Source organism: Montipora capricornis, chromosome 14 (genome assembly GCF_036669925.1).
Source record: "Montipora capricornis isolate CH-2021 chromosome 14, ASM3666992v2, whole genome shotgun sequence".
NCBI classification, from domain to species: Eukaryota; Metazoa; Cnidaria; class Anthozoa; order Scleractinia; family Acroporidae; genus Montipora; species Montipora capricornis.
In genome coordinates this window covers 27,136,884-27,161,883 of record NC_090896.1, presented here as the reverse complement: position 1 = coordinate 27,161,883, position 25,000 = coordinate 27,136,884, and the positions used below count along the sequence as shown (strand labels likewise).

Genomic DNA, 25,000 nt, shown 5'->3' with positions numbered 1-25,000 from the left:
ATTCAATCTTCTCAAGAAAGCAAAGCAGAGCAGTCAAAATACCAATACAACGTCTGCAATGAAGAGAAACTTTTTAAGTCTTGAATTCATGAGAAATTCGACGTATGGTGTAAGCCGTTTCATTGTTTAATAACAAAGATCGCTCAAATTTCAGAGACCATCACATCATCGTTGTTAATAAACGTTTACTATCTTCGCTCTAAGAAGCTTGGAGAGAGAGAACGCAAGGCCCCATTTCTCTCAGAGGGAAAAGGACAAGATGATGATGATCTTCGCTCTCAAATGTGTAATTGAATATTCTGAAGGAAAACCTGCATTTAGATGAGTGGAACTGCACTGGTTGTGTTACTATGGTCCCGTGACCCGCGAGAGAGCCGCGAAGCGAATCGACGAGGAGAGAAAACCCTCCGTTTACCTTGGATTTGAATGTCACTTTCACGCAGACACCAGCTGTCAAAGGCGTCAAATTGATAATTACATGTACAAAAGGGACCAATGGCTTAGCAATCACTGACCAATCAATGACTTAGCAATCACGCATCCCCTCGGTATTACCAATCAAACGAACGAATCATATTGATTTGCGTATTTGTAAAAAAAAAAACAACAACCAATCCAAGCCTGAGGGTCAGATCCTGACCCTGGCGTCTGCGTGAAAGTGAGATTCAAGTGCAAGGTAACCAGAGGTTTTTCTCATCTCGCTGCTTCGCAACGCGTCTTTTCCGCGTCGTGACTCTCCCAAGGCTCAAGAAAAACCTCTGAGATCATGGTATGGTTGTTGCACAAATTATAAAACCGGAAGCGGTGAGTAAAACACGGCTGACAGTCTTCGGCCGACAGTGTTTCCGGTCACACTTCACTGAATTCAGATGACACTGAACAAACATGGCCTGAAATTTGTGTTCGCTTTTATTATTGCATTCCAAATCATCGATATTAGATAAATATGAATTATCTTGCTTTCGGAAACCGTAGTAGATCTGGACTTAAAAGAAAAAACAAAAATTTGAAGTCTGTTAAAATTTCTGGGTATCTGAAATACGGCGCATGTCATCGCATGACAGTGCCCCTTTAAAACTCGAAAATTGCAATGTGGAATTCCTTTACTGATAAAATTATCATTACCTCACAAACAAGATGATTCTGAACAAAAACGACCTATATACTAGCGATTTGCCATAAACTTGAGAAATTACCCAAATGCAATTCGTTTCAATCTTGTCCATTTGTGTTCATCCATGCTTCTCTTTCCTTTTGCTGTATTTCTCTTATGTTGTTCAACAGTTTTAAGTGTTTCGTTCTACATTTTGGGCATTTTGGTTGTCATAAAAGTACATCATTTTGCGTGACATAGCCCCTTTAACATAAACGGCATTTCCTTGTTTCACTCCTAATTTGATTTTTCCCTCCTACAATACCGCCCAGTGTTAAGTGAACGTTTTTGTTTTCGATTATGCGGGCCTCACAGACTGATCCAGTCACTTGAATGATAGGTTTGTTTTCCATAGGAGGCAAGAATGCTGAACATTCACAGAACGGTTCATGCTGGAGAAGCTGCTCCGGCGGCTAGTGTGAAGGAGGTACCCTTTTTAATTTACCCTCAATGAGTTTAGTTAAAGTTTAAGGGTAGATAATTCTCTCATCTTCTACAACTAGCCTCCGCAGTAAGAGTGAGTATATAATCAGGAGCTCATTAAGAGGAGCCTCTATCTCCCATACTTGCAGTTGGCTTAGGAGTCAACCCCTTTCCCGAGTAGATATATTCATAGAACGCCTCCCTTGGGAGATTCAGCACGCCCACTGTTGTAAAAGCCAATCAAAACAGAGCTATCTCAGCTTCAAGGAAAATATACTACTTTTCGCGGGAAAAACCTGTTCCTAAAAATGAATTTACTCGGGCAAGGGTTGACTCAAGGAAGTAGTGGAGATAGAGGTTCCCCTTGATGAGCTCTCGGTGATATAGTCTACGCCGGTTTTCCGATTTCACGACAAACAGTTTGCCTGTGGGTTTGTCACTTGAGGTCAAAACCAGGGCGTTAAAGTGCCCCTGTGATAAAATAAATCACTTTCCTATTTCCTTCTAATTTTGAAAGTGTGTTTGCTTAATACCTGACTGGCAAAATTTTGAGCTTTGACTTTTATCCAAAGCGTGTAAGTTTTGGATTTCACGGTCCGCCATTACTCACGTTCAAAACTGACCGATTGGACCTCAGAGGGTTGGATCCAGTGATCCAATCAGTGTTTGTTTTAGCTGTACTCTCTTGATTAGAACTGACTTGGTCGCGAGGGAAAGTCAGTTTAAAGAATCCTTTGGGACTTGGGAGGGGTAGGTGGATAATTTGTATGGGAGGGTGGAGGGGGGTTTGGGAGTGGTTATATAGAGAGTTTAAAACTCACACTAACTGTACATTTACCATTCATTTCCAAGGCATTAGATGTTCTTCATGCTGAACGAATAGGTCATGGATACCGTGTAATACAAGACGAAGCCCTTTACAAAAGGATCATCGATGAGAAAATTCACTTGGAAGTATGTAGATGAACTTTTAATTGGATTGACTTGTTTGAATGGTTGCGACAAAATATCTGCTGCGTCGATTTTAGCCACTTCAGTTTGTGCACATTTTCTCTCTGAATATGTTGCGAACACATTTAAGCGCTTTATTACTCAACAATAGTGACCTTGGAAGACTCGACAGTCGTGCTTTTGGAAAAGGCATTGAAATTTCAATAGAGAAAAAGTAGACCTCCATACGGGAAGCAATTAGGATGTTTAAAGGGAAGGTCCTTTTTTTTTTCTTATTTTTGGCACTTGCAGTTGTCTCCACAAAAAATCTCGGACAAAAAAAGTAGAATCTAAGGGTTCCAGAACTTAGCATACTCGAATTGAAATGTTTATTCTTGCATAGCCTCGTACAATAGGGCTGCAAGACTTTTTAAGACAGCACTTTTTTCCAGGCTAATTATGCGGGAGAGACATAGGACATAAAACACTGGGAACTCCGAAAAGCCCTACTCTTTTCATTCATTTATTCATTCATTCTTATTGTGCACTAGTTTACACAATACAGAAAAAGAAAATAAAATTACTTGGAAGTATTACATATAATGGATTAGCGCGAAATGTGCGTAGCGGCCGAAGTAGCTAACTTCCTGGGTGTTGGCCCAACCGCGTCCTTCAGCAACGCCCCGTACGGCAATCTGATGCTCGACTCAATCAACAGAGACGATTGATCGACGAGTACCTTAAACAATGTCGGGGAGACAGCGTTAACCAATGGCCACATCTTGCTTACTTGCAGTCGTTTTTTTCTTGCCTTGGGAGTCAAGCGCCGAAGCGTCTTTCAAAATGTCCGTGTTAACTCATTTGGCCTTTTCCGAATCTCAAACTGGCGACCACTTGCATTTTTCGCTTGTGATAACTAACTACCATCAGTGGGCCTGGAAACCTCATACGGCAGAAACTTAGCATAACTACAAATAGCTTCAAATTATAAGTCCCATTTCCCCCTCCAATCGGTGTTGAAATAGAGAAGAATATGTCAGCTCACTGTTGGGTAAGGAGGGGGGGGGAGGGGGTGAGGCAATTATTCAAACTCAGTAAGAAAACCAACTTCACAGGGTGTGTCCCAAGACTTTTGCCACTGATTTTATAGCTATTTTTCATAAAAATAAAAGCTAATTTTCGTCCTCACGTCACACTTGGAATTCGGAAATGGCTTGTGGACGATGAAATAACGCTGTTAATTAAGGCTTTTATTGGTCAAATTGGTGAAAGAAGTATTTTATTGCATCTCAAAGGTGTGCCCAACTTCAAGTATACTGACCGGTGCTGTCAAACCTTGCTTTCGGACACACCCACTCAGACGGTAGGTGAACCGGTGTAAATAGCTACAAATAAGCAAGCTATATATATATATAACTAGCTCCGCGGAAACGAAATTGAAAAAGGTACGCAAACATTGAAAAAAAGGGTACACGTGTACCATTTCCAAAAATAACTAGACCCCCACCAGCCAGAACTTTGTAAAAGTGGACGCCATATTTTAAACAACGAGAAGTTTTTATTCACGTTTGCTTCTGAAAGAGAAATGTGATTTTTAAGAAGCTTTTTCCTAACACTTTACTATAGAGTTTTTCCTATCACAGTTATTCACAGTTATTGATTTTACGTATTTTGTGTTTGAAGGTTTGCAGAAGACGGCGTTGATTTCTCTCTGAACTCTGATGATCCCCTTGTATGTCAAACGCGACTGGATCTAGAACAAGGAGTGGCATTTAATGATATTGGTTTAAGTCCTGCGGAAATAACCAGGGCGGTAAGTTCAGTTGTGACTTTCGGTAAGGCGGGCGCACGTTAAGATTTTGCTGTGTGTCCTTTATGCTTACCCTTATGATGCTTGCAAAAATAGAGCTGTAACCAGGATAAGACATAATAAAATAGAGTATTGCCTAGGCAACGGTTTTGAGGTATTTTCCGCGTCGACGGTTTTAGCTGTGAGCCAAGGTTCTAGTGTTTTTCGAACGCGGTAATAGGCCATTTTCGAGTTCATGTCGGCCTCCTCTTCAAAGCGAGTCTAAGTGCGAAGGTTTTGTGATGGTATTTAGTTCTACTTAACATATGAATGAAAACTAATTTTCATAAGAAAAAATTCGTACTTAGACTCGCTTTGAAGAGGAGGCAGACTCGGGCTCGGAAATGCCCTATTGCCTTTGTCAACAACACAAGCATTATCGAAGTCAATGGAATGATTGTTTTGCCACACATGCTTGGCAACATTTGAGCCCTTTGTATAGTTCTTCAAATTTCGCTGATGTTCCTTTTTTCGGGTTTGGAAGCATCTTCCGGTTTCTCCTATGTAGTTCCAAGGACCTTTTATATACAACATCACATTGGAGATCCGAAGGTTGTCTCTACTTTGGAGAAGGGAATTCTTGTTGAAGGGTTTTGAATAGTTTGTTGACCACGCGCATTTCATTGTTACGGAGCAATCTCGTAAGAGGTTCGGTTAGGCCGCTGATATAAGGGAGGCATGCTTAACCGTGGCACGTATCCGGTAGTTCGACCCATTTGAAAAACATAGAAACCAGTTTTTCTGGTGGAGGAACTGTAGGTGGGGGTGGCTTCTTATTAAGAATGTTAGAAAGATGCTTCCAAACCCGAAAAAAGGAACATCAACGAAACTTGAGGAACTATACAAAGGGCTTAGATGTTGCCAACCATGAGTGGCAAAACAATCATTCCATTGACTTCAATAATGCTTGTGTTATTGACAAAGGCAATTACCGCGTTGGAAAAGACTAAAACCTTGGCACACCGCTATAAAACCACCGACGCGGATAACCAAGCCATTGCCTAGGCAATTCTCTCTATATATTTTATTGTAATTAGGCCTCATTTACATTTTTATCTCTTAGCTTTTTTCACACTTCTTTTTGTATTCTATTTTTTCTAAAAAAGTATAAAAAAAAATCGCACCCCTTTTCGTATATATTTCCGTTCGCGCGCTAACTTTTTCATTCGTTCAAGGGTATAGACTGATAGCCGAAAGCTTTATTTGTATGTTTTTAATCTTTTTGTACCAGAGAACGTTTTTTCACTTCTGTTACTTACTAGCCTTCATCTCAGAGTTCTTCGCAGAATACCCGGCCCACTTTGAACGGCACAACTTTCTTGCTCCTGCGGTTCCGCAGTGACCAAAAAAAATTATGCAATTAAGGACGGTGCGTACTATTGTTATTGCGCATACGTTCTGCGCATCTCGAGATACTCGGATTTCCTATCGGTGACGCTTACTAATACAGGGATATTTTTGCGCGGGTTAAAACTATCCGGAGAAAGTAGATCTTAGTAAGTACTCTTGGTATCCAAAAAGAAAATTTGGGGTAACCATGCAGTTTTCAGAGATAATTAAGCTTCAATTTGCAAAAGAATGCCATACATTGCTTTGTATTGTAAGGCTTTTTACAAATATTATTTATCTCTGTACAACCACTTTTTTCTTCAAGCTTGCCTATGAATTAGCACCTCAACCACAAATATTTTTCGTTTTGGGACAAGTCTCTTCGTGATGAAGAAATCTAGTCTCCTACGCAGCTAACCTGCGATCAGGCGTTCTTTTCACAAGGTGATAAGTAGAGAGGGAGGTCATGATCGCAGGTTACTACGCAGCCGTTCTTTGTGTAGTCACGCAACGCTCCTCCCCACATGGAGGAGCGTTGCGTGACCACACAAAGAAAGGCTGCATAGGAGACTAGAAGAAATCTGGCTATGAAGAGATTGTACTGAAAAATTTTTTTTCCGATGTGGACTCGAAGATACTCGGAAAAAGTCCGAGTACCCCTTTGCAGTAGTCGAAGGTACGACGACCTTGCAATTGCTAGTTCGGATGCTCTACCACTGGAGACAAGTGAGAGATACGCCATTAAACTAGGTTCAGGAGTTCGTTTCTCGAAAGTCCCGATGACGTTTCGAACCCGAAAACCCCTTTGTGAAAGTCCCAACTAAATCATGCAATTGCTGAAGCCGTTTTCCCGGGCCTTTAAATCCTCTCCGTTCTTGAAATTCAAACTAAGGGAATTGTGACAGCCGAAACTGGGACCCGTTTCTCGAAATTCCCAAAAAGGCATTTGTGAAATTGCCAACCGCTTGTTTTAGAAAGCCGATACAAAAATTAAATCCTCTCCGTTATTGAGATACAAAGGGAATTGTGACACCCGAAAATGGCCCGTTAAGTTTCGGGACTTTCGAAAAACGGCCCCTTGGCCCGTTACGTTTTGGGACTTTAGAGAAACGGGCCCCATGTGACAACAGTCACTCTACATAGACTGCAAGGATGCAAATTATCATTACTATATTTTGCTATATTTAGTCAGTCAGGAAGGTTCATTTATAACTATGAATGCCTGCTAAAAATTGTCAAACCTAGCTTTTTAATATTTGACTCAACAGACAGCTTGTGATACGAATAGTAGACCATTTCACAGTTGTAGCTAAGTTACCTGGCCTGAGAATGGAAGCGAGGCTGCCGGTGACCCTGATACAAACCTTCCTTTCTAATGTTAATTTTGACTAATTAAAATTACAGCAACACAGTTAAAAGCTCGTTAAAAGCAGTGAGGTCTGTAGCAATACGCCATTCCTGAATTGCAAAGGGAACTGGGCGGGTTTCAAATTTCAACCAATCGATAAATTGGCATCGTCACATGAAAGATAGCATTGAGATTCGCCATCTGTCCAATTTTGTTGCTTTTAGGTCGAATAGAGACCAAATTAAAAATATATACAAACATCTCTAATTTTGAGGCTGCGTCCCCTCAAAAGCATAAAACTTGGACAGATGGCCAATCTCAAGGTTATCTTTCATTCGAGGGTGGATCTATCGATTGGTTCAAATTTGAAACTCGCCCCAGTTCCCTGCGCAATTCCGGAATTACCCACACAAGGTCACCGGCAGCCTCGCAGCCATTCATAGGCTAGGTCACTGAGCAAACAACTGTAAAATTCTTTGATAAAGTTGCGAACTGCCAGAACTGTAAAGGTTTTCTGAATATAGGCAGTCAAAGCAGTTGATATTTTAACGCAGTTACACCCCTTTTCTCATCAGCTCGACTGTCGGATAATTTAAAAAGCTTCGTTTAATTAAGGTCTGCTTATCATAACCAATCAAGATCGCCAACCCAAACGAACCTTTGCCAGTACATTGTAGCTCGTTTCCTAAAGCTTGCGTAGTCTCAAGAAATCCACTGAAGTCGTCAAGTTACCACAGCCCATGTTCTTAATGTGAGAGTCGAGATTTCATCAATCATTTAGATTTCTTATTATTAATTTTTTTTCAGACATTTAATGCGGCTAGAGCCTCCTTTCTTCCTGAAGACGAGAAACAAGAACTAATTCACCAATTAAAAATTGTACATGGAATATATTGAATTTTAGTATGGAATGTATATTTTAAATAAAAAGGGGTTATTGTTTAAAATTGTATCATTTTTTATTGTTCTTAAGTAACCAAGTGCACTGATGCGTTGTTGAAAATTGATTGCTTTCAAACACCTGGGGTTTTATTGCTTTATTCCTTCCAATTTGGATGTTCCCCCGAGGTTTGCATGAACGGGAAATGTATTGCAATGAGACATTGCTGGATAATTAAACATGTTAATTTTTAACGAAGGGCCTCGCAGCGGAAGAGAAATTCCCTTCTGTGCAGAGAGAAATTAAGTGCACTCAAAGACGTTTCTCCCTATGTTATCGGGGGTGGAAGCTGAATAATTGGCCTTCGATTATTCATTATTCTTTGTGTGTTTTGTTCGCATTATTCATTATTACTTTTAAATTTTTGCAGGTTATTCATTACTCATTGCTGTTATTCATTATTCCACTGGCATAACTGCGTTATTCATTATTCCGGCGTTTTCAGACCCAATTATTCATTATTTATTTTTTATTTATACTCGTTATTCATTATTCATTATTCAGCTTCCACCCCCGAAGATAGGTTAGGTCGATGATCCTCTGGCTTGGATCATTTTGCAGCTGGAAGACCCCGCTGAGACACTTGAATATAGTAAATAAAAAGACAGTTAAACAAAAAGCAGAATCAGCTAACTGAAAACCAAATAATATTTATCCAGCAGTTTATGAAAGGGGATGATAAGCAAATGGGTGTCAGTAGCCCGCGGCTCGCTACGCCAATCGATTATAACGAAATGCAGATTCTTAGAGAAGATATCACCATATCCAGGGTCGACCGTCATTATCGATTTTAAAAACAAGATGGGTCTCTTGTCCAGGACAGAAAGTTCTCTATAGCATTAAAAGCTTGTCTCCGAGAGTTTCGTTCCGTAAGCTCCGTTTAGCTGTATCAGGCCTTTTTCGAAAAGGAGTTTGCCTCGAAATGAGGCTTGCTTCTCCGGCAATGTTCTTTTTATTTGTCTAAAGATGATGACTTATTTGATTCTTCTGACAGCAAAAGATGAATCGTGGCTACAAATGCGGCTTTAGCAAACAAAACGAAGAATCAAAAGATGAATTGATACAAATTGATCGGCGTGGCCTTTGAACTCCCCAATGGCCTGATACTTACGGGACCGATTTAATAGCTCCTTTGATTATTAAAAAAAGAGGTGTGTGTCCACTTTTGCTTCGATAAATCTTATTTCTAAAACACTTGTTCAAGTGAGCAGCGAATAGGATCAGAGCGGCCTACGCGAATAATTAACTCATTAAATAACTGTTCAAACAATTGGTTACTATGTACGTCACTATGGTAAATAAATCAGAAAAAAGTACATCCCATAATGATTGCGTAGTGAACGAGTTTCCCAACACGAAACCTAGTAGCTCGAGTTTCGAAGCCGAAAGCATTCGTTTTACTAGCGTTAGGCGTGAACTGGAAGTTTTCAGGGAAAGAAAACAAGCGAAAGAGAATGGCTGCTCATGAAAGGGGGCTAAATGTGATGGGAAAACCTGTTTTTCTTCTCCTCAATGGAGACAGCTACACGAAGAAGCGACTGGTTGTCAACCAGAGACAAATGCCAAATTTTGACTGTCTTCTCGACGCGGCTGCAAAGAGGTTTCACATGCCAGCTCGAGAAATACGAACCCCTGGAGGCAGACATCGCATAAGAAAACTTGATGATCTTCAAAGGGACTGTAGTTACGTTGTTGTTGGTAATGAGCCGTTTAAGAAAATCGAGTAAGTTTAAGCCTGTAACCTAATAGCAGTAAGTTTAAGCCTATAACCTAATAACAGTACGTAAAAGCACTTGCAGTTTGAACGTAAGCTTAATTTTGTGAGACTTCGACAAACAAACCAAAGTGTGTTCTTTGATCTATGACGCTGAAAATTTATTCTTAATATTGCTCAAATTTTGTTTGTTGATAGATACGACGGCAAAGGACTCAAACCACCTCGGTTTGGAACTGTAAAGCTCCCGGACGTAAGCTTGATCTCAAATTTTACATGTTTGTTAATGGTAAAATATATACTGAGCTTTGTAAGTAGATATGAACTCTGTATAATAAACCAATATTTGACCTCGGCAAGACCTTGTAGCGATATTAAAAACGGCCGGTTTTTGTAGTCGAGTGAATTTCGCAAGTTTTGAACACGGATTTTGAAACACTTAGTCTGAACCGAGCAATATAATAACAATTGAATTAAGCTTCTTTAATTAACTAGCGATGCCAAGAGAACGAGTTTTTGATCACAATAGCAGTATCTATGTTAAATGCTTCTAAATAATTCAGTATCCATTTTCGAGCCCTTAATTGCAGCTTTAATTTTAATTAATTTTAGTCACCAAGGTATGAAAAATTGAGGAATAAATGCACATATAAGTAGATGTGAACTCTGTATCCTAAACCAATATTTGACCTCGGCAAGACCTTGTAGCGGTATTAAAAACGGCCGGTTTTTGCGGTCGAGTGAATTTCGCAAGTTTCGAATACGGATTTTGAAACACCTAGTCTGAACCGAGGAATAGAATAACAATTGAATTAAGCTTCTTTAATTAACTAGCGATGCCAAGAGAACGAGTTTTCGATCACAATAGCAGTATCTATGTTAAATGCTTCTAAATAATTCAGTATCCATTTTCAAGCCCTATAATTGCAGCTTTAATTTTAATTAATTTTAATCACCAAGTATGAAAAAATGAGGAATAAATGCACATTTTTATGAAGCGTTATTTATAAAAATGTGTTTTAAAACAAAGAGACTGGCAAAACCAATATTTATTAACATTTTCCAAATCTATAATAAAAATGCATTCTGATATTTTAATTTAATAGCATCTAGGTGGCCACTCAAAAATGTCCCCTTTCATTAAGATGACTGAACACAGGTTTAAAGCGCTTTAAAGCACCCTTTTAGTAAGGCTAATGATGGCGAGCTCGTGCTTTCAAATTTGATTCAGAAATGTACAAAGGCTTAAAACAAAAAAAGAAATCAGAAAAGTTTTAGGCCTTAATGTACATTTCTGAATAAAATTTGAAAGCATGAGTTTGACGTCATTATTGGAAAGCGGCATTTATTAGACTCATTAAAAGGGTGTATACTTTCATATCTGCCATATTTATGCAATTTTTGCCTGAAAGTTCCAACTTGGTCACTGATAAGTTCTATCATGAAGGTTTCTATTTTTACAGTGTGGGCTGTTACCATGGTAATGCATCTAGATTACCCCTTAAGAGTTCTCCATTGATGAGTGTCACTCTGAGGAAGGAAAGGGTTAAAACAAGGCATTAAGGATGATTACTTCTAGTTTTATGCAAGATTCGCTCATTAGTTACTACTTAAAGTAATAGAAATAAAGAAGGTATATTAACACCTGTTATTATAAAATTTCAACAGACAGATTTTTCATAATTTGCTGGTGAACCTTTTTTGGTTTTACAAAATTTTTGTCTTTTAAATTTCTGATTTTTTGTAATTAGACAACTTCTGTGTAGTCAGAACTATTTTAATTCCAAATTTGTGCAAAGTCTAATGATGGGTTTGCAAGATTTTTGGTAAAACAGTGAAGTTGCAGCTGTTGGTTTCAAATTTTTGAGTGAATGTGCTAATGGGCAGAATTTGGCTGGGTTCCTCTGAAAGATTTGGTTATCAAAATCTGCGTTGGCGTTGCTCACCATGGAAAAATATGTTCAGCCACCTTAAACGTTTGCTATCTGACAGTGTGAGACTCAGATTTTACTGTGGCTAATGCGAGGTGATTTTATTCGCTGACTGAGGGCACTTTACGTGTGAAATGGGTTAAAGGAAAAAAATTAGGGAAAAAAAACAATACATCCAGCCTTGGTCAATGAACACAGTTTTTCACACAAGTACTGTACATGCTGTGTGGTGCATTCCATTTGATGAAAACACTTGAATGAATTTTCATATCCTCTGTTTTCTTTTTGTGTGTGTGCAGATAAATTTTGTTCAACTTAATCATCGCAAATTTGGTGGTATTCCTGGAAGAGCTCAAATCAGTGGCCTGAGGAAAAAAGAAGAAACAAAAACAATAATGTAAGTAATACGCCAATTCGGAAAATACCATAATACTCTTTGTTTGTCCCCCCAAATTTTGCATAAGCATTGTTTTTGTTTTCTCTTGGGACCATTGCAAGTCCATTTCTTTCGATTAGGACAAGGAAAATTCCAGAAAAAGTTATAAATCTCTTCTTGATCTTGTTGCTTCGGAATAAACATTTTTTTCCCATTAGGACAGGGTTAAACTGAATAACAGCTCAATGTTCGTGGTGAACTCTAAACTGGAATGTTTCCCCAGTTTTCCATTTTGTGCTCCAATTTGCCTTGTCCAAGAAGACTGAGGTCATAATTACACTTCAAACCCACTGTGGCAAGGCTAATTGGAGGGAACGGCTCAAAGTATGCCAAGGTGGATGCTCAAGTTGTAAAGTGACAAATATATTTCATTTTGTCTTTTTCAGTGTTTTTTGTAATGGGCTTGTTTTAAAACCAAAGAGAGTGCAACTCAAGACCGATTACAAGATGTTCCAAGTGAGTATTATTATTACCTCATTGTATTATAAAGTCAGATTATAAACAACTGCCTCGTAAAGTGGAGGTTGGGTGCCTGAGACATCCTGGAGCTTCCACTATTTGGTAGCCAGCTCCAAGGTGGAGACTGCACTGATGGCTGGCAAAATCTGACAACTCATCCATGAAACCCCCAAGCACTTCACACAAAATGTTCCTTCTTCTCGCTACACCGCTGAATAAGCTCTACAACCCGGTGGCAGTTAAAATTGATGATCTGACAGGACCTTCTTCCGGTCAGCAGTTGCTGTAAGTGACAACATGATCCCTTGGGTTTGGTGCACAGTGGGCTCAAGAAGGTACTTTTGAGTCATCCCTTTGAGCCAAAACCCTACAACCCAAAGCACGAGGAATAAGACGCATGTGCAAATATAACAAAACCACTGACAACAACGGTCTGTTGTTGACCGCAGTCACTCCTAGTTAATTCAGTTAAATTGTATTTAATGTCATTTAAATAATTTATTAATAGTGTATTATTATCACTAGTAATAGTTTTCACTAGAAAGTATGAAAGGCAGTTGAGATACATTTATGGGTGCGTTTGATTGACCATATTCCGGAACAGGAATACATGGAATAGAAGTTTACGGAGATTCAAATGAAGATTGTCAAACACTTGCTAAAATGCTATTTTAAACATATCTTTGTCATCCTTGTTGCTTCAAAACGCTAGAAGTACCATTTAAATCATCACTTCACATATTCTTATTCTGGAATATGGTCAATCGAACACGCCCTTAGTTAGCAACGCTTAACGCAATCATTTACCATATAAGGTCAAACCAAGGTATATGAGCTGATAACCGAGATTCAGTGAACCAATCAGAGCACGTGAAATGCATTATCCGAGGTTGAGAATTTAATGATTAAGATTGTCCTTTTGTCTCGCGGACCACGGACACCATACTCTATTACTTTAACTACATTTTCCAGAAAAAGATACTCCAAAATGTTAAACAAAATGCGATTTATTAACAAAAATGTATTTTCAATGGATATTTCTTAGTCAGCAAAGGCAGGAAAAGCCAGTTAGCTACTGTCAACACTAAGGAATTTGGTCAAGTTTTGCGTGGGAAATTAACCGTGGTCTTGAATTCAAGTCGAGTTGGTTGTCATGAACATTGTCGAATTTTTTCAGACATTGTCGTCAGTTTACTCCCTGTGAATGACTTTCCTGGGAAGGGAAAAACGAGAAAAGAGTCCATGAAAACCTACAAAGAAGCATGGTTGTGAAAAAGATAAACAGAAGAAATAATAATAACATTTTTACAGTTCGTCTCAAGGGACTCTGTTTGACATTTCTTGTCTTCTCATTGGCTGAACATTGTTATCTGCATTATTTGCGTGTTGACATGTGGTGGATCAGAAGGCGTGAAATGTTTGTAAAACTTTGGAAGCGACAAAAAACTGGGCCTTCGACGTAAGCTTTATCGGTAAGCGTTTGATAAGCATATTTGACACAAAATTATCTAAGCCACCAATTGGAATATCACAAAAGCCTTACACAGTTTATTTTTTGATGACAAACGCCTTGTGAATGACATTATACATAAAGGCTTCCCTTTGCATTAAAACTTGATACCCGATAAAATTCGATCAGAGAGACATCAGTCGCTCAAGGTTCTTGGGCCCTGCTCATCTTTCGATAAGATAAAGTGAAAAACAAAAAATATATTTCCTGGAAAGTGCATTTCATAACCTTTCAATAGATGTATAGTTTATGGCTGTTGCGCCTAACAAAGTTCGCTTGAAGTAATTTTCCCAAAGGACACCCCTGAAGGTCTACCGTAACCTTAAAGTGGTACTATGATCAAATTTTTACCCCTTGATTTTTTTAGTGTATTACATAGAATTCTATGAAAGAACAAAAACGCCATTTACCGTTTGCAAATATCTTCATTAGTTCCGGAGATATTTAAGTTTGAAAAATGGGTAAAATATACAAATTAGCTGACTGATGACGTCATAAACTCAACCCTATATTATATTGAGTATATAAATAGAGCTACCTTGGCCAATTTTCAGCACAGACCATTGAAACTTGGTAGTGTTATAGTTCTACAGGAAACACACCTATGGCTATAAAAAATTATGTTCCCATGGCAACTCACTCTTTTCCAGTCCCCACCCACTTGATTTCAATATGTTAGCATTTTCAGCTTGAAAAATGTTAAACAAGGCCACAAACTCGAGCTAACATATTTATATGCTTGCTGGATCATGTATATGAAGTGCTGTTAGCAAATATCAAAATGGAATGCCAAAGGTGGCCAGAAAAGCTTTTAATATGGGGAAGCTCTGGAATGCAGTATGACGCCATGGTAACAGAACTGTGAAGCTCATATTGTGGAGAATATGTAGTGGAATCTTCTTGCAAAAAATCAAAAATTCCTGATACAAATTGGCTGAAATATCTCTTTTGATCATATGATCTTTTGATCATATGTAAATGGAATTTGCACACTACAAGTATTAAACTATTATTATTATTATTATTATTATTATTATTATTTTCATCATATTTGAACAAAATTTGGTTGAGTGTATGACATCATCACTTGGCTATTTTGCATATTTTAAAAACTCGAATATCTCTGGAACGAAAAGAGATATTTGAAAAAAGTAAACAGCATTTTTCTTCTCACGCAGACTACTTGTTTATGTTTCAAAATGGCTTAGGTTGGAAAGATGCGATGTTCGTCATACTAAGTACCACTTTAAGTCTGCAAGATTGACCATTTAGTAGACATAACAATTTCTTCTGAAAAAGTACTTTTCAAATTATTTATTATCAATATGTCTGACATTTTTTATTTAAGGCTACAAACTGTGCATATTCAAGTTGCTCAGTGAGTGTTTATTTGCTGGAATGTGGGTCAGCTTCTTGGAATATTCATTGTTTGTATTTCATAGGAACTGCTGATAATGTTGTATGTTATTTAGTAACTAGCAACTGTAAGAAAAAAACTTTGCAACTTCTGGTTGCAACTGGAAACATTGCAGGAAAACAGCGATAATTGTTGTAACAAATGGCATTAAAGTTGTGCTCAAATATCACCTTGTGGGTGCATCAACAAGTTGCAAAATTGTTGAGACACTGTCATTAAAAAACACCTTTTCTAGCTTCCAATGCCAGCCGTATCTAGAATTTAAACCTTTCCCACTATCTCTCCCCCTTTCAATGTTGACTGCTAAAGTTCCAACATTTTTTTGTCTTACTAGCAACACTGATAAGGGGGGAGGGGGACTGCAGTGTGAGAGATAATAGGGAAATTAAAAACACCCCAAGAAGGTGAAGTGTCTCCAGTATTTTTGCAACTTGTCGTCTGATTGATTGCAATAATTTTGCCAGTCCGGATTCGAATCCTATAGGGAAACGTTTCAACGTAGAAAAGCAGGAACTAAAAAAGCAATCATTAAATATCGTATAAGCTCTGAAACATTTAAGAAGTTTGCACGCGAAGTGCAAAGCACAGTGTACCAAACACGAAAGGATATTAATTATCGACATACGGTAGCATCGATTTTCGAGTGTTTGCACTTATCATTGCTAACAGAAGACTCCGTACCGAATACTAAAGCGAGCAAAGTATTTTGCAATGCAGATCTGATGCTCCGAAAGTTACACATGGCTCGTATTATGTTAACACAATTCTATTTATTGTGTTTCTTGGTGACGTCAACAGGGATGGTGGCGTTACAGTTGAAAATCGTATCTTCGAGGAAACAGCACAATTCAACTAGTACTTTCTTTTCTAATCAATCCAATACATTACCAGGTGATTCGTAATAAAGCTCACACAGTTAGAAATCCTGTACATATCGTCTATTCCATTTACCAACGGTCTACCATCCAAGCACGGTCTACCATCGCAACAGCAAGAAATATGATATCATATTATTTTCTCAGTGAAAAGTTGTGGTAGACCGTGTAGACCGTTTCATATAAATGTCATAATGTGTAGCCGGTACAAATTTGTTCACTTTTGTATCTCATTGTAAAACAAATCTCGCAAAGGAATTAGCACAATCGGGTGCTTTCTTTTGATCATTGTGCTCAGTCAGTCATTCCAAAGAACATGGAATTAACCTGTACCCGACACGTCACTTAGGAGACTTGCTAGTAAGCGTTACCAATCCCTTCTCTGGAAGCAGACTAGCCCGAAAGCAAAAAGTAATGTTACAAATGGGCCTCTATGAAAATGTATCTTAGTATAACAATGTTTTCTAATAATTGATTTTTCGGAAACTGGATGTTTCCTTTAAATGGCATGCGATCGCAGTTAAAGAAGAGGTTATGTTTGTTTCTCATTCGTAAACAATAGCTAATTTCGTACATGTTGCACGTGCTTTAGATGTCATGTGTCGACCGAAATGTAGGTGTGTACGGCAAATTATTTCTAAATCGGTTCCAGGATATTTCTAGCATACTTTAAAAAGCGAAAGGATGGAAATCACACCTTTTCGTGTACCAAATTATGTGTATTTTCGACTTGACTCACAGAAAGCACAGAAATGGCTTCAAATTACGTCATACCGAAACCCCGCCAAAATCCAATTTATCGCTGGCCATTTTCCATTCACAGCAGATCAGAGATTTGAACCCTTTTTTTTGGAAACACCATATTAAACGCAAATGATAGACGCCTTCTCGTTGCAATAAACAAAGCGACCGTACGCCAATACAGTGACAACCAACTCAGACAACAAGTTGCAAAATTGTTGAGACACTTTCATTAAAAAACACCTTTTCTAGCTTCCAATGCCCGCCGTATCTAGAATTTAAACCTTTCCCACTATCTCTCCCCCTTTCAATGTTGACTGCTTAAGTTCTCAACATTTTTTTGTCTTGCTAGAAACACTGATAAGGGGGGTGGGGGTGGGGGGGGGGGGGGGGGGGGAATGCAGTCTGAGAGATAATAGGGAAATTAAAACGCCCCAAGAAGGTGAAGTGTCTCCACTATTTTTGCAACTTGTTGATGCAATTTTTAAGTGAAACTGGTCTTTTAACAGTAAAGACTGTGACAGTACCCGGGTGTAATGCGTTAAAAGTTAATGTCAGACCTCAGGCTGTAACATGGTAACAAGAAGTTGTTTTATGTTGTCTGCAAGGTTTTAGAGGCAGTGAACGACAAAGTCAGCCCAGTCAGCAAGTATGGTGCTGTTTTCGAGTAGGTGATCACCTTTTTTTTCCTTTTGTAGAAGTTTTGAATTGTGCAGGTAGTGATATCGGTCTGTTTCATTTTAGTTTATTTACAACTGATGGGCGTTTCAAGATATTAGAGCCATCTCAACTTGAGGATAATGGACAGTATGTTGCAGTTGGACGAGAGCGATTGTGAGTTCATAAGAGATTTTGTGTTAATGCAATTAAGAACAGAACTTAATGCAAATTGGAGTACTTTTTACGTGCCAAATCTCATGGACTTACCATGATGTCTTGAGAATTCTCAAGCCTCGACTTCTATTCTGAAATAATTTGAGTGTAGCTAATTTATTTAAAATTGATCAGCAATTACAGGGAATGTACATATATAAATACATTTGTAAATGCAAGTAAAATTACAGTACAGTAGTATTGATAAATGAAACAAAAAAATTCTGTCGTTTAAACGCATGTAATTCAATTTAATTCTCATCATATATGGACTGATTTCTCAGACCTTGAAAATTTTTAGCTAAAACAGCCCTTATTAATAATTATCTTAATAAGAATTATTCTTATTACGGGATCTTTCGTGAATACTCCGCAGACAAAAAAGTTATACAATTGCCCAGCAGTTTCCTTTTTGTTACTCCCGCCAACGATGTTTGCAGTGACAGGTAGGGGACAGTTGAAAAGAGAAAGACGGCTAATGGCAATGCTCGATGTGACCCCTTTATTCGTTCTACTACCATGATTGACAGTAGTGAAAAACTAAACTTCAGAGTGCAAAAGTAAAGAAAGGTGCAGTGATGTCCTCTTAAATTTAGAATGTGTTTGATCAAATCTAGTCATTGTCCTGCTCGAAAGAAAAAGAAAAATTCACAGCAATTCTGAACGGTTGTGCGCAGCTGGTGGGATGTTGATTTACGGAAGTTCTATAACGGGAACTGACTTTTTTCTTTTTCAGTTTTGATAGAAGTGTTCCGTATGACGATCAAGGAGTGACCTCTCAACTCACGCCGAGAAGGTGCGCTCCTGCAGTTATTTTAATTTGGGAGAATAATTTTACTCATGGAATGTTTTTAATCCTTCAAGTATTTCGTGAAATGTGATCATAAAGTCCCATTATCAAACCAAACGTGATTTTCTATTTAGTCTCTGGTAATAGCCAATATAAGCCAAAAAGTTATAATGCCATTAAAATGTCTAACTTCAAGGCGAACAACTATCCTATGATTTCACTCTTTTTAAGGACGGTGCCTACTAATTCAAAGGTATTTTTGCCCCGATTTGTGATTATGCAGGAAATGTAGATCTTAACAAGTGTTATTGAAATCCAAAAAGAAAATTGAGAAGGGGTATAAACCACGCATTTTTCAAAGATAATTCATGAACAATATTTGTAAAAAGCTTTAAAATTTACAAAGCAATGTATGGTGTTCTTTCTCAAATTGAAGCTCAATTATCTCGAAAGAATGCATGGTTACCCCCAATTATCTTGTTGGATACCAAGAGTGCTTACGAAGATCTACTTTATCTGCATAGTTTTAACCGCGCAAAAACATCTCTGCATTAGTAAGCATCGGGATAGGAAATCCGAGTATGTGGAGACGCGCAGAACGTATGCGCAATAACAATAGTAGGTACCGTCCTTAACAAGTATCACCCAAAAACTTGCGGTTAATCAATTTCACTTGTGCGATATTGACGGAGCAGTCCTTGCGCAGTGGTGAGAGCACTCGCCCCCCACCAATGTGGGGTGGTTTTGTGGGCTCTGTTCCGTGAGGGTTTTCCTCCGGTACTTTCCCCTCCCGTCAAAAGTCAGCCTACGCTTTGATTGATTTGATTTCTGCAGAGTGTCCCCATGCAGTTAGTACGCTGAGCGCCCCAGTTGTCTCTTAAATAAAGTTCCGTATGTTACTCTTGTATTTTCAACGTTACAACTTAATGTATTTCATTACAGAGCCTCTACAAGGCCAAAAGCAATCGATGCAAGACCAGCAAGAAAACGTGTAAGTGTGGTGTCTTTTTCTCGGACAGTACTGGTCATGATTTAACTGCAGCACTGCATACGTTTTTTTTATGCAATGATATTCTAAATGACCCCGACATTTTTCACTGAAATTTATATCTAGTCTTGGAAAAAAGCGTTGTAAAAGGACGTTTTCAACCAACGTCTAGAGACACCAATACAATAGAGAAATGTATGACTTCTAGGGGACAGACAAAAGAAACTAATGAGAGATCTTTTGTTTTCGTCCACCAGCATGGCGCGATGACGTCACGTGAAAACCTCCTATAAGCATTATCGAGCTGAACTTAAGTTCCAGGCAGTGTCAGGAACCCATGACCCGGAGCCTACAACTCTACTGTGTTCGTGTAACGGCGTTTTCACAAACCGATTTATTTTTAGATTGAATTTCCCGCGAATTAGACTTCCACAGGAACCCGATGAGCAATTACAAGAACTTAAGCTGACGTCATAGGGTCACCGAACCGGAACTGCCTTTGTTTTTGACCTAATTCGCGGGAAGGGCTAGTCTAAAAATAAACCTACTTGTGAAAACGCCGTTTCACAGACGCTGTATGGAAGTTGCACGCTCCAGGTGGGCTCCTGGCAGTGTAAATTGTAAAGAGTTTTGCATTTCTTATACCTAAGCTAAAAAGCAACAGCATGACCAAATTAGTATGAAGTATTCAAGGGGGAGACTTGAGGCAAACGCTTGGTGATAAAATGGTGCATTTTCACTCCTAACCTATATTTTGTTCATGCTTATTCATCTCCGTGACACGTTGATGACAATTTCTATTTTAAATGATTTAAAATAGTTGGAGAGTAATTTAAATTGCGCGATTGTCTTTCATGTTCTCGTGGCTTTCCTTGTCATCTTTGTCTGAGGAGATCCCCAATTCCCCCCCCCCCCCCCAAAAAAAAAGAAAGAAAAAGAATAATCTGTTTTCGATTTCTGTTGGAACTTTGTTCTAATTATCAACCTCTTATCCTTGTAGGCTAATCAAATTCTTATTGTTACTTTCTCTCAGAGGAACGCTTCAAAAAGGTCAACGAAAAAGAAGTCCCTTATCCCAGATGAAAGTGTAGCTGTAAGTACTGCAACGGCATGGTTATAGTCCTGTGATGCTTTGAGTTTTGGGCGGATTTTTTCAGAGATACAGGGCTGGCATAGTTTCCGTTTAAACTCTTGACTAGAGATTAGAAAGGCTGCAGCATTGCACTCTTTGGTTGGGAAACTGCAGCGATATTTCTGTCCACAATCCGAATTTCGATACCTGGATGCGAGATAATTTAAAAATAAATCTGCGAGATGTCAGTATTTACACAGACATTAAATTTGAAGGCCCCCCCCTCCCTTTGATATTTATACCCGAACTGTGCTTTTTTAGCCTTAAAGAGGCGATTTTATTTCAGGGATTGAAAGAATAAACCTCTCCTCTCTGCTCTGCCTCTTTCTAGTTTTATTTAAGCTGGCGACAAAAAAGGTGCATAAAACATAAAAGAGATTTCTGTTTCGATGGAAAAACTCAAAGTGCTCCTTTGAAGGATTCTAAACTACGATCTTTCGACAATTTAGATCCTAGCAGTATGGCAGGACAAACGTCATCTGGCCGGAGGGTGGGGGGTTTCTTGAAAGGCTCGAAACTTTTCGGGCGTATTTCGGTTGACGTAAAACGCTTTGTATCTTCAAAAGGAAACCGTTTAAAGCCGTGAAACTTTGTAATTGTATTGAAAACATGTCCAAAGATACATTTTTCGTAATAAGCAAATTTTAGTTTCACGAATCGATTTCGTATCCGAAAAGTTTTCAGAGCTTTTGAGAAACAGGCCCCTGAACCTACATGTAGGTAAGTGGCCTAGCTCCCAGAAGTCTCCTGTAGCTCAGTGGTGCAGCATCCGAACTAGTAATCGGAAGGTCGTAGGTGCGACTCCTGCTAAGGATAATTCGGATTTTTCCGAATAGCCCGAGTCACCAATGAAGAAATATCGTCATTTCAGTTTCATCTGCCGGGGTTAGCAATTTCCATCTCATTCACCCGTTTCAGTAGCGAGAATGCACCGTTTCGACAATTTCAATCCTAGCAGTGTATAGCGGGACAATCGTGACCTGAACTTAGGTTAAATGGCTTAGCTCCAACGAGTCTCCTCTAGCTCAGTGTTGGAGCATCGGAACTTGAAGTCGGAAAGTCGTCGTAGGTTCGATTTTTGTCAAAGAGCACTCAGATGTTTCCGAGTATCCCCGAGTCACCATCGAAATCATGCATCATGGCCTACTAAGCTCCCACGAGTCTCCTACAGCTCAGTTGTGGAGCATCCGAACTAGTAATCCGGCGGAAGGTCGTACGTTCGACTCCAGCAAAGGAGCACTCGGATTTTTTCCGAGTATCCCCGACTCAACATCGAGAAATAAATCTCTTCATTTCATTCACCGGGGTTAACATGTCCCATCTCTTTCAGTACAATAGCGAAAAGGTACATTCTTGATTCTGTCTTTAATCAGGTGTTAGTTAATGTCTTTGTTTTAATAAAAAAAGTACATCAATTTATCGAAACATTTGCGATTGCGTTGGTTGATTTTGCTTAAGCTTGCATCGCTAGGCTAGGCATCTAGTCTTGTTGTGCTCAATGGAATAGCATCACGTAACAAATAATTTCCCTTGTGTTGCGCGTTGCAAGTATAGAAGATTTAGGAAAGGGGGCCTTGTATTCCATAGACGTAACTGATTAGAGTGTAATGTGAAGTGCTATTTTGTCCCGTCTGACCTTGTAGCTCAGTCGGTAGAGCAGCGGTGATCTATCCCGAAAGTCGTGGGATCAATTCCCACGCTGGTCAGAGTTTTTCTCCGTCCTTGTGTGGGCCCATTTCCATTAGTAGGCCTAACGCTCACATGGTTCATATATGAGGTACAAAACTGGCACTTCACATTACACTCTAATCAGTTAAGTCTGTTGAAATTTATAGTGCTACACGGCCAACCTTTGTAAAAGCGTAACCCTTCGTTGTATTCCATAGTTCAGTTCATAAGCAGAGCCACTTCATCTACATGTACATGTCCAGCACTCGCCATAGTCCCCTTTGACTTATGGTTGTTTTTGGTTTCGTGGCCATATACACTGTAAGCCTTTTTGAGATATCACTGCCACGGCCGAAGTCCTAGCGAGACAAGTTGCAAGAGCCGTTGCCGAAAGTAGAATTAAGTTGTACTTTTCGTGCAACTTGACTCGCAACGATTTTAGCCGTTGCAGGGTATGCTACAATGTGAAATGTTTCCTGCAACTTGTCCCACCATAGTGTCGCCAAAACCTTGCGAGACAAGTTGCACGAAACATTTCACAGTGTAACAGCGCCTTTACCGTCACAAAGAGTTTTGTGAACAAAGGTTGTGAGAACGGGGCCTATGGTTTAAAGTCCTATCCGAGAAGACTTGAAAGTCGTAAGATTTGCGAATTTAAAGACTCATTTACGCTATTAAGTTTTCCTTGACACGTTTTCCTGGACAAGTTTTCCTTGGCAGTGTAAATGGAAAAATATGACAAGTTTTGCCTTGTCAAGTGTCCTTGTCAAAAACTAGCATGCTAGTTTTTTGAAGAAGGACACTTGTCAAGGAAAAACTTGTCAAGGACGATATTTGCTAGTGTAAATTACATGTGAAGTCCACTTGTCAAGGAAAACTTGTCATATTTTTCATTTACACTACCAAGGAAAACTTGTCAAGGAAAACTTGCTAGTGTGTACAGTCGGCAACTTTTCCTTGACAAGTGGACTTGTCAAGGAAAACTTGGTAGTGTAAATGAGGCTTAATTACAAAGGCAGCACGTTCTCCTTAGTTATTTAATAGGGACCTTAGGCAAAGAAGACGACGACGACGCCAACAAGAACTTTGTCTGAAAATATTATTTTCACGTTACTGTAACAATTTCGTGATAACTCGAAGTCGTTCGGAATGGAAAGTGTTTTTCAACATTGCAGGAATAAAATTGGCGTGGACAGTGTGGCTGTTTAGGAAGAAAATTAAAAATATTTCCCCAGGTTCTCACGTCCTCTACACAACCTCAAATTTAGTCAATTCACGTCGTTGTCAGGACGAGGACGGCAAAGAAATGTACCAAAATGCACGCACGTGCAGGGTGTGCAGAGCCGTTGTTTTTGTTCATTAATGTTTTATAAAGCCAATTGTTTTGTGGCGTTTTCGTAGCTGTCGTCGTCATCCTATCGTAAGGTCCCTAATAAAAAATCCCGAGTCCGCCAATCCGATGCTCAATCGACTGAACCAATTGGTCAGCGGTTAAACGTATTTGTACGTAACGTAAGAACTTTCAATAAGCGATTTTGTCAATTCCCAATTCAGTGCAGTTTTCTCAACTTCAGTTACCAAGATACTGGTCATTAATACTGTTTCGTTTTACCAGAGTGAGTTGGCAGCTGCCGCGTTGATGGCGTCAAAAGATGAGCCCGAAGATGCAACACCAGACTCTCTTATGGAAGCCGAACCCGTGCGACAATTTGAAAACTTAGAATCCAGTAGAGATGAAGGTTTTATTCCCGATCGCATTGAGGAACCTTTGAGGGCTTTTGTCGGTCATTTTAGACAAGATTCTGAAGAAGAAGAAGAACCGCCTAAACAAGACACTCCCGTTGACGAAAGTATTATGGACAAAGTAACTGATTTTCTTGGAGACCATGGCATTCCACTTGGGGAGCTTATTGATAACAAGCAGGATAATTCCGTAGAAGACGTGGATGATAAGGATCAAGGTTTGTCAACGCCATTGCCACACTTATGTCCAGTTTAGCAACATAGTGACATGCACGCGCCTTCTGGAAGGGAACACGTAAAAGTAGCGTGACCAATTTCCCTTTGAGTGCTTCGGGGAGGAACGCGTGACGAAGCCCCAAGCACATCTGCGTGGGAGGCCTAGTCGGTCAATGGTGTCCGCAAAATAATAGAGATTTAAGGCGCTGTCACACTGTGAAATGTTTCGTGCAACTTTTCCCGTCACAATGTCGCCAAAACATTGCGAGACAAGTTGCACGAAACATTTCACAGTGTAGCAGCGCCTTTAGCGTCGTGTTAACAGAAACGACAAACGAAAGAGTAATCTTTGTGTTCTAACTGTTGCTCTCAGGTGACCGCACATCACAAGGTGTTCTTCCAGAAATGAAGAAAGCCAGGCTGAAGTGTATGAAGGTACACTTGTTTAGGTATTTCCTGGGCATTCCCGGCCTCTCTCCTTGGCCAAATGATAGAGTACGCCAAAGCTTGGCTCCTCTTTTCATCACTTAATGAT

The 25,000-nt window shown here is 39.2% G+C and overlaps 2 protein-coding genes across 2 annotated transcripts in view; both read left to right on the top strand.

Annotated features, from left to right (window-relative positions):
* Positions 1-7,979, top strand: part of LOC138033702 (adenosine deaminase-like) — a 20,527-nt gene extending 12,548 nt beyond the window's left edge. The window contains exons 6-10 of the mRNA XM_068881492.1: positions 1,509-1,580; positions 2,429-2,530; positions 3,802-3,869; positions 4,190-4,319; positions 7,840-7,979. Of these exons, the coding sequence (XP_068737593.1) occupies positions 1,509-1,580; positions 2,429-2,530; positions 3,802-3,869; positions 4,190-4,319; positions 7,840-7,929 (462 nt within the window). The 3' untranslated portion in view covers positions 7,930-7,979. The remainder of the gene's footprint in view (positions 1-1,508; positions 1,581-2,428; positions 2,531-3,801; positions 3,870-4,189; positions 4,320-7,839) is intronic.
* Positions 7,980-8,661: 682 nt separating this feature from the next.
* The window catches only part of LOC138031818 (doublecortin domain-containing protein 2-like), a 31,877-nt gene continuing 15,538 nt past the window's right edge, over positions 8,662-25,000 (top strand). Inside the window, exons 1-11 of the mRNA XM_068879443.1 lie at positions 8,662-9,695; positions 9,885-9,939; positions 11,917-12,014; positions 12,440-12,509; positions 17,664-17,722; positions 17,800-17,889; positions 18,665-18,724; positions 19,661-19,709; positions 20,740-20,799; positions 24,122-24,467; positions 24,839-24,900. Of these exons, the coding sequence (XP_068735544.1) occupies positions 9,427-9,695; positions 9,885-9,939; positions 11,917-12,014; positions 12,440-12,509; positions 17,664-17,722; positions 17,800-17,889; positions 18,665-18,724; positions 19,661-19,709; positions 20,740-20,799; positions 24,122-24,467; positions 24,839-24,900 (1,218 nt within the window). The 5' untranslated portion in view covers positions 8,662-9,426. The remainder of the gene's footprint in view (positions 9,696-9,884; positions 9,940-11,916; positions 12,015-12,439; positions 12,510-17,663; positions 17,723-17,799; positions 17,890-18,664; positions 18,725-19,660; positions 19,710-20,739; positions 20,800-24,121; positions 24,468-24,838; positions 24,901-25,000) is intronic.